The following is a 10276-nucleotide window of genomic DNA, read 5'->3' as shown; positions in this document are numbered from 1 at the left end:
TCAAAGCTCATTACTCCAATCTCTGTGTCCTCACTACGTCTCTTTTCTGACTTTTCTGCCTCCATTTTTTTTTTTTAAATTTTTTTTTTCAACGTTTATTTATTTTTGGGACAGAGAGAGACAGAGCATGAACGGGGGAGGGGCAGAGAGAGAGGGAGACACAGAATCGGAAACAGGCTCCAGGCTCCGAGCCATCAGCCCAGAGCCTGACGCGGGGCTCGAACTCACGGACCGCGAGATCGTGACCTGGCTGAAGTCGGACGTTTAACCGACTGCACCACCCAGGCGCCCCTCTGCCTCCATTTTATAAGTACCCTTGTGATTATTGGGCCCACCTGCATAATCCAGGATGCTCTTCCCATCTCAAGATCCTTAACTCAGCCCCATCTTCTTTGTAATGCAAGGTAATATATACACAGGTCCTGGGGATTAAAATGTGGGAATCTTTAGGGAGACCATTACACAGTTAGATTAGTATTAAATAATTAAGTTAAATGTGAGGAAAGATAAGAAAATGAGGAAAGTCTTTCAGTAACAACAAAAAAGAATTATTGCTAAGAGATTCCTTCGAACCTTCCGAGTGTTTCATCTTGTTTTGAGCTAGCAAGCGAGAAGTGTAATAACACCCTATGAAAATAATATATAATTCTAAAGATCTGGATATGTTCTTCAGAAGGAAAACTGTCCACTTAATATATATAGCCATGAAGAAGCAAAATACGACTTCACTTTTACAGGTTGCTGCTTTAGGAACAAGCAAGTAAGCAAGCAAACAAACAAAAAACAGTTTTGTTTTTTAAAAGTATCCAGAATCTGGGGCGCCTGGGTGGCGCAGTCGGTTAAGCGTCCGACTTCAGCCAGGTCACGATCTCGCGGTCCGTGAGTTCGAGCCCCGCGTCGGGCTCTGGGCTGATGGCTCGGAGCCTGGAGCCTGTTTCCGACTCTGTGACTCCCTCTCTCTCTGCCCCTCCCCCGTTCATGCTCTGTCTCTCTCTGTCCCAAAAATAAATAAACGTTGAAAAAAAAAATTTAAAATAAAAGTATCCAGAATCTAAAAGTAGAAATGAAGCCAACAGCATTAGCAAAAGCACCCAGTCTGCAAAGGGTACGAAGAATCAGCCATGGCAAGTGCAACAGGGCAAGAGCGAATAGGCTTAGCTGTCCATTTATTGTAACATAGAGTCAGCATGAGGCTCTTATAATCTCCACCAAGTGAGGTAATGATACTGAGGCCATCAGTAAGCTGCTAGGGAAAGAATACAAGGGAAGAAGTCAATGGATCCAAGAGTTTGATATATGAGAAACAAGAAACCAACTGTGGCTAGCATTTTTTGTTATTCTGTAACACAGGTAAAATCAAAACTCTGTGATTACATGCTGCTGGTGGCATCCTGCCTGAAAAAGCAGCTCAGTGTGAGAATTACTAAGTGCCTCTTGCCTGAGAACAAAAGTGAAGCAAGAGATAACCCAGTATTTCAGACAGTATCACTTCCTTAAGGGAGAAAGCACAGGAAAGTAAAGTCAACTGTGACTAAAGATGTTCTGGACACTAAGAAACAAGACGAAATGAGTGAAAACATTTCTAAAATATCTTTTCCTAGATGCATGAGGAGTTAGAATACCTGTGAGACTTAGGCCACAGCATCTGCGTGTGTCTGAGATCTCTACACATTTTCCTATCTTTGTGAAAACAGTGTCTAATATCCTCAACAAATAGTGCCAATATTATAATGAATTGTGAGTGCAGTTCATGCCTATTCTTAAAGATATAGATGTTTATTTCTGTGACACTTTTTGCAGGAAAACAAAAGCAACTTTTCGATACAAATATAGGTATAACCTTGCCTATGATGTCCATGTAATCTTTAGCAATGACTTTACATCACCTTAAAAGGAAGGGGAGGATTGTAATTAAGAGGGCAAGCTATAGAATCAGATCTAGAATTGAATTCCACCTCTGTTACTTAAAACTTTTTTTTTAAGTTTGCTTATTTTGAGAGAGACAGAGACAGCACAAGTGGGGGAGAGGCAGGGAGAGAGGGAGAGAAAGAGAATCCCAAGCAAGTTCTGCACTGCCAGTGCAGAGCCCCATGAGGGCCTTGAACCCATGAGATCATGACCTAAGCCAAATCCAAGAGTGGGATGCTTAACTGACTGAGCCACCCAGGTGCCCCTGTTACTTAAAACTTTTAAAATCCAGATTCCTCATTTGTAAACTATGGTTAAAGCCACATTGCTTTAAGAACCAAAGGACATGAACATTCTGAAATACTTACATAGTTGTTGGCACGTAGAATACAAAACAAAACAGGGTAGCTGTTAACAGCAACAGTAATGATGCACAAGAATAAACAAGTAAAGAAACTAAACGTTACCTCATAACTTTTGAATAAGAGTTATATTCCCATTCAAGTACCTAAAAAAAAAAACAAAGCTGGGATAATTTTTGAACTTTAGTGGAGGGTTTTTAAATATTTTCTAACACAAAGTCTTATTAAATAAAGTGGTTTGAAAAAATCAGCCCAAAATTTTAAACACATTTTTGCTTTCATTTTTTCATTTACCAGGATTATGTTGATGTAAATTGTCCAAATGAGCATTTGAAAATGTACTTAATTATCCTGTGTATTTAAAATCTTATTCTATGTATATTAGAAGGACGGTGTCATAAAATTACATAGCTGGCAAAGACTTGAAGGTAATTATTTCCATTTCTTCATTTAACTATGATGGTACAAGGCTCAGAAATATTCAGAATTGTCCTCGTTGCCCAGATAGCAAGGTGGAGAGTCAAAATGGCAATGACAGCCTTCTCACTTCCAGTCCACGGCTTTCCCCACACGAGGTTGCTACATACAGAGGACATATACAATGTGCTATCTGAGACTATCCTTATTAATAAACCTTTGTGTGCGTGGAGGGAGTGAGCATTGTGTATTTCTATGGAATAAACTGAAATGCCTTTGAAGATTTGGACACTTAATTGGGGAGCATAAGGTGTAATGCTTATGTCTCTTCCTTCCTCCTCAAAGTCATCGTTGAAGTATCTTTTGTGAAGAATCAATGTATTTTTATATAAACACACACATACACATATATGTAAGATATGTATATATAATACACACACACACACACATGCAAATGTATCAGTTAGGACCCTGTCTCCACAGTGGCTTGTTTAAAAAAGACTTACACATTAGTTAGAATTGAATTCTGAAAATATTTAGCAAGGGTTTGTATGTTCCCTGAAAACCAAACCCTCTGTCTTTATTGTACTGAGCTCTCTTAGCAAACAGGTATTTATAGAAGACTATACACTTAACTTGTCAATATGATAAATTAGTCTCTTGTTATAAAGAAAGGTCAAATAAAGTCCAAGAAAAGTCAAAGAAAAGTCCAATAAAGAAAGTCAACTTAAAGTTAATAACGACATTAAAGGAACTACCAGAAAGTAGAGAAATGTACATGACAGTTTTCAAAATTGCTGACATTTCACATATTTCTCTAAGTTTTCTTCATCGTGGTATAAACTACAAAAACTAATCGAGTTATGTGGGAAAAGTTAACATTTTGGATACTTTGATATTTATGGTATTCCTAAAAAAGACTGTATGAGATAAATAGTGGCTACATAGCTCTCCCGTTTAGATTTCTTTTCTAAAAAAGAGGGAGAGGAACATTTAAACCATGAACTACTATCAAATCTTCAATTTGATCTTCAAAAATATTTTCAATTTCAAAAAGTAAATTACTAAGTTAGAGAACCTTGAGAGAAGAAGGGACATTTATATTAAGGATCTGGGCGAAGTCTGAGTATTTCTCAGTCTTCGAAGCAAGCGAAGTTAAACCCTTACTTGGAGAATCTATTTCAATCCACGTCTTATTTTTTTACCAGTTCTGACTTGGAGCAGGAGAGGGAAATAAATTTTATACGGTTTTTAAAATCACTTTGCAATTTATGAATCTAGCCTACACAGTATGGGCAAAATGAATATTAAAAAAAAATCAACTGTGTCTCTGCATCTACATCTTTGTATCTTTATTTCTATAACCAGATCCATATATCTGTATCTATCGCTCCCCTTTGCCAGCAAGTGTCTACATCTGGTATCCCTATTTCTTCCCGGAAGTGGGGACAAAGTGGAAGACCTAGAATGGGACAAAAGCTGGAGTCACAGGTATCCCAGCTCTAAGATCTCCGGAGTGAACAGGCCCAGAGAGTGTTAGGAGAAACGAGAGCAGCCTAAAAAGCAGGCAAGCGCAAGTCCCTGGGCAGTTTCACTTCCTCAGGGCGCCCTCGCAAGGCCTCGTGGTGACCCTGTGGCCTGAGCCCACGGGCTGCGTTTCCGGGCCCTGCGGCCAGACCCGCCCGCGGTGGGCTGACGAAGGGGGGCGTCTAGAGACGATCTCGCCGAGAATCTCGGGCAGCAGAGTCCTGTCCGCAGGCTGCCTGGCTTCAGCCGCCGCGATGCTGCCTGCAGCGTCGGGCCGGGCGGGCGGGAGCCGGGAGCGGGCCCCCGGCAGCCCAGCGCCCCCAGGTGGGTGTTCGCGCGTGCGGGCGGCGGGAGGGCGAGGCCGGCCGCGCGGCTCCAGGGCTCGGCGGAGACTGCGCGCGCACCCTTCGGCGATCATTGCGCTCGGGCTGCTGACGCCCGCGCGCGTCGGGAACCGGGGCACCGGAGCTGCCCCTTTCTTCCCGCCGCGTCTGCCGTCCGGCTGGCGACCGGGCTCCAACTGTAATGGGGTGGGGGGGGGGCGGGGAGTGTGGTCTCTGGAAGGGCGGTCTGTCCGGGATGAAGTGGGAGCGCCTCTCGTTCGTCCCGTCAAAGTCCGCAACTTCGGAGTGCCTGGAACTTTCCAGAGAGCGTGGGACAGGGCCCTCTAGTTTCTCCAGGCACCTTGGAATGGGTTTTTTTTTTTTTTTTTTTTTTTTTTTTTTTTTTTTTTTTTTTTTTTTTTTTTTTTTTATTTTTGGGACAGAGAGAGACAGAGCATGAACGGGGGAGGGGCAGAGAGAGAGGGAGACACAGAATCGGAAACAGGCTCCAGGCTCTGAGCCATCAGCCCAGAGCCTGACGCGGGGCTCGAACTCCCGGACCGCGAGATCGTGACCTGGCTGAAGTCGGACGCTTAACCGACTGCGCCACCCAGGCGCCCCTGGAATGGGTTTTAAAGTTAAGCGCGTGTTTTAAAGTTCTGCGTCCTAAAACTTGTGTCAACATGTTTTGTGGGGTTTTTTTGTTTTTTGTTTTTTTGTTTTTTTGTTTTTTTTGTTTTTTTTTTTTGCAAAACCGCTTGTCCGGTTTACCTGCCCAGCCTTTCAGAATCCAGCCCGGTAAATTTCTGGGATGGACTGGGATCCGTTTAGCGGACGGGTTACTCTGGATAGAGACCCCTCACTCCGCAGATTTTGCTACCTTGGTCAAAGGAGAAGCAGTCAATGTGGGTGAATACATAAATGGATGTTAAGGCAGTTGTACTCAGTTCTTTTTGAGTGTTTTAAATGGATTTGTGAACTAATGGTTATAAAGTGTCCAGTTTTGAAATAAAAAAAAAAAAAAGCCTTCACTTGGGTATTAAGATTACTGGAGTTGTTCACAGTGAGAAATGCAACAAGAAAATCTGAAAATAGTAATTAGCCGAATAGAATTCTTCATGGCTTCCTAGCATTTTTAAAGGTCATGCTGCTTCTCTTGGATAGTGTGCATGTTTGACAAATACATTTTAAAAGACTGCGTTTCTTAAAATGGGAAGCATGTTTGTGACGATTTAAATGAGAAGAAAAAAATTAGAGCCCACGATATCTTGATGTGCTAACATTTATGATTTCAGCTTAACAATTTAGTTAAATAGAATGGGCTACGGTTTGTTCAAACTTCATGATTGAACGGTTTAGCCAGAAAATGTCTTTTATTCCCTTCGATAGTCAGGTAATACTTTGAGGTACTTGCTATTGTGAATAATGCTAGAGTGATGCGACCCAGTATTTAGTTCTGATTATTCCTGTGCCTCCTGTGTGATTTCCCCCATCTCCTTTGCTCCTTCCCAATGTGGTATTTATCACTTGCTTCCATTTACCTCCTTTGGCCAAGGTAGTTACATTTTTTTCTTATAAGGAGCTGACTTTTGGTATTAACCCATGCCTATTCCATGAGGACTGTTCCATGAGTAGTTCTGATTAATTCTTCTCATATATGGAGAGCTTTTTTGTGTGTCCTTTCTGTCTGCTTTGGACAAATGTTACCACAGCATGGTAGATTTTAGCTTAATGTGGCACGTTGTGGTGAAATCACTTCAATGCTTCATTTTAGAGAAGAGAAAGCTGAGACCCAAGTAGTGATTTTCCCATGGTCACGTAACTAATTATTATTTGAAGATCACCTATTCATCACTTCGCCAACAACCTTTTATCCCCCTACAAAAGTTGTGTAGTTATATGAGTATAAAATGGTAAACACTGTGAGTATCCAACTTGTCTTTTAATGGAAGCAGGAAGGATATGATACCCAGTACTAAAACAATGTAAAAATATGCATAGTGGATGAAAATTCCATTTGGAAATGTATTTTTCTGGTTTATGTTTAACTAGATACTGGCCACCAATGTCCAAATGAGAAATTCTTTCTTTGCTTTATTCCAAACCTAGTGATTTTAGAAACAAATTTAACTACTACCTTCAATAAGGACTGTTTATTTATTAAAGCACAGACTGTTCCCCACCCTGTAGTTTTTGTGTATTTTTTATTAATATTATTTGATGCCTTTTATGAAGGGAGTTAAATAAATAATTAGCTTAAAAACAAATCATCTGGGGCGCCTCTGTCAGTAAAGTGTCAGACTTCGGCTCAGGTCATGATCTCAAGTCTCCTGGGTTTGAGCCCCGTTGGGCTCTGTGCTAACAGCCCGGACCCTGGAGTGTGCTTTGGATTCTGTGTCTCCCTGGGTCGCCTCCCCTCCCCTGTGCACTTGTGCTCTACCCCCCCCCCTTCTCAAAAATAAACAGTAAAAATTTTTTAAAAAACCCAGAAGGCATCTACCGTGATTCACCATGTGCTCGATGCTTATGTATAACTTGTGAGAGACACGGTTTGTCTGGGTCTCTCTCTCTGTCATGAAGTTCTTGAAGATTTGAAGCTTTTTATTCTGTCTTCAGTCTTCTAACATAGCAAATAACCTTGATTTCTCCTTCCAAGAAAATACCTTGGTTCTTGTTCTGGCAACTGGTGAAACTTGCCTTCTTCAGACCAGCTGGAAATGTTCAGATAAAGTTGCTTTTGCTGAGATTTTAAAAGAGAGGTAGATCTCTTAGGGTGTTTTCATTTTAACAGGAATAATTCTGTACTATCTAATGCTTAGGGTTCCAGAGTTAAACAGCATTGTATGTGGTGTGTACTTGGAGAATCAGGGGGAACTTTTTCACCACATCTATCTGAACATATTGTAGGTGATCATGCCCTACTTTTGAAGGCCTATGGACTCAGATTGCCTCACATCAGTCCAGCTTTATTGATTATTTGCTGTTCAATCTTAGACATATAACTAAATCTGTTGTTACCTCAGTTTATCCATTTAAAAAGCAAAAGTGGAGACAATAATAATCCTTATTCAAAAGAGTCTTTTTGAGGATTGGAAGAGAAAATACATGTGAAGTGATTTTCAGGGTACCAGAGCAAATAGTAATTGCTTAGTACATGTTAGCTATTATTTTAATTCTTAGGTCATTGGTCAATAGTGTAATGTTTACATATAAAAGATAGAGTTTTTTTGGAGAAAGCAAACTCTCTGTTTATGAAGAAAATAAAATAAAATTGGGGGAAAACTTGAATGAAGCCATTAAGTTCCAACATGAAACAAATTAGGGCATATGGCTTCCTGTAGAAAGATAGTGCTATATCCTTGGGGAAATATTGTGGGTAATAGTTGTGAGAGGAGAAAAAAAAAAAACCCACAATGAGAAGAACTAAGGATAGAGTGATTAAAAGGGCATTAGACTAGGGCATTTACAGGAAAGAATAAAATGGGAATGATTAAGACAAATTGAGAGCATGTTTTATTTACCCATATCACAGTACCAGTTATGATCTAGTTAAAAAATATAAATATATGTGGAAAAGTAAGCATCAAACTGAAAATTATAGGATCATTCATTGAATTATAAAAAGATGGAGAATCTACCCAAATATTTACTGCTTGGTTAAAAAAAATCCAATGTAAAGAATATCATTCCTGCCAAATATAAGTCACACGTTTTAAGAATTTAAATAGCTGTTACCTGATTACCTAAGTTACAGTTGCTATTTTATTACTTTATATATTATGTAATATCATACAGTAATTTTAGAGACAGCTATGAAATAAGAATAGGAAGGGCAAACATTCCAGAAGTTATTATTTAAAAATAAGCTGTTATATGGCCTTGTAATTCTTTCCTATTCTAAATATAAAGAATAGTATCCAAGTTTCACTGCAGACAGTGAAATAGTCCGGGTGGTAAAAATACCAAATATTATATGGAATTATACCCCCTTTGTATTTATTTTTCACTCAGATAAAAAGAATGATTTTTTTTAGACATTTACCACTGAATAGAAATGTCTTTGTTGTTTTCAAGTGCTCCTCACTGAAATAATCCAGAAAGACCACTTCCCTTTATAATCCTAAGAAGTGATTTATCAATGCCTTACGTATGGTCTTTTACAAGATTTCCTTTGTATCCAATTAATTAAAATAAGTTATGTTTTATCATACTTTGTCATCTTTTCCTTTCTTTTAAGCTCTTCTGCTCTTCTGTATTAGTAATTCCCATGCTTCATTTTTTATGTGTTCTGCTTTATAAAGAAGACATACTAAAAAAGTACAAGAATAGTTTCTGACTTGGAATTTCATTTGCCATGTGCCTCATTTTGGGGTTATGATCCATGCTGAAGACTAAGCATCATCCTTTGATTAGGATCAATATTTTCACTCATTTTTTTTGTTCTAATATAGCCATAGAAAGGATCATGCCTAACTGTCAGAAAAATAACATAGTGTCAAGACCACTTGAAGTTTTGGCCTTCTTTTAATAGCTGCCACTAATTGTGTTACTACTTTGAATTCATATGATATGGATATCACATTACCTTGATAGGTGAGAGCATCAAATTAGCACCTACTTTGAACAAGAAGTTATATGGTTCAGTATAATTATATGAAAATATTTAATAATTCATTGTGTTATTTCATTTCCTACAAGAACTTGTCTAAACTATTAAAGTTGTAACTTCCAAGTCATCATATCTTTTTAGGAAGAGTTTAGAGAGCAGAGAGATACATCAAAGATGTGGGAAAGAAACATACCACATCAAAGTGGTATGATTCTGTAAAATCATGTCACTAGAATAACAACTTGTAGAGTATTTCTTGTGACTGTGCAAAATCCCTAAGGTTTACACATTTTCCTCATTGGTTGATCACATTTTATTTAGATTTAATAGACTGATTAAAAGTTTCAGGAGACAACTGCATTTTTAGTACAATTAGTGAACTACTGCATCACTAATGAGAAAGTCAGTGAGATAAAACTGAGGCAAAATTCTACCTTTATTTCAGTTAATGAGATAATTTCCTTAATTCTCTCATCACTTGTCAATAAAAGTTTAAAACTTTCACTACTCCAGGCACTTACCTATAGACTGAGAACCATCCTTTATCATGTCCTATCCATCCGTGCTCGTGTTAAATGGGTAAAACCGTGGGTCATTCAGATTCCTGGAAATAGTCACTTGGGTCAAGTATAGGCATTTAAGAGGCAGCTTGCTGCCTTTGCTTACTGGCCAGTGATGTGTGTTGTCTGCTTTTACAGATTTGTTGGACTCAACAAAGCCTTTCTTTCCTTTCAAACAAGAGATAATAAGACTGTTGTCAGTGGAAGGGGGAAGGATAATGTTTAATGACACACAATAGAGGATGACAGCCAGTTGACTCTTGTCCACGATGGATCATTAGCAAGATGAATGGAGAGAATTAAGGAGGACTGAAAGAGGGAGTAGTCTTAGTTTCCGACTTTCCGTTTCCAGGCCACCTGCACTTGTTTTTCTGATCTGGTCTCCATAAGATGACTGTGGTATCTTTACACTCATATTCTTTTTAGGTAAGGTCGTTTGAATGACTTTCTCTTCCTTTGGAGGAAAAAAATACATTTGGGGCTAGAATACCTGTATTTCTCAAATACTGTCTCTTCTGTTTCCATAAGCTTCTTCCCTTTTAGAGAGTTATTGTTAAGATGATGTCTATT

General features: G+C 39.1%; 1 protein-coding gene across 1 annotated transcript in view; it reads left to right on the top strand.

Moving 5' to 3' along the window:
* Positions 1-4400: 4400 nt before the first annotated feature.
* Positions 4401-10276, top strand: part of BANK1 (B cell scaffold protein with ankyrin repeats 1) — a 314203-nt gene continuing 308327 nt past the window's right edge. The window contains 1 exon segment of the mRNA XM_030313356.1: positions 4401-4538. Coding sequence (XP_030169216.1) covers positions 4469-4538 — 70 coding nt within the window. The 5' untranslated portion in view covers positions 4401-4468.

This window comes from Lynx canadensis, chromosome B1 (assembly GCF_007474595.2).
Source record: "Lynx canadensis isolate LIC74 chromosome B1, mLynCan4.pri.v2, whole genome shotgun sequence".
Classification (NCBI taxonomy): Eukaryota; Metazoa; Chordata; class Mammalia; order Carnivora; family Felidae; genus Lynx; species Lynx canadensis.
The sequence above is the reverse complement of the archived record's forward strand: the minus strand, read 5'-3'. Positions and strand labels throughout refer to the sequence as shown.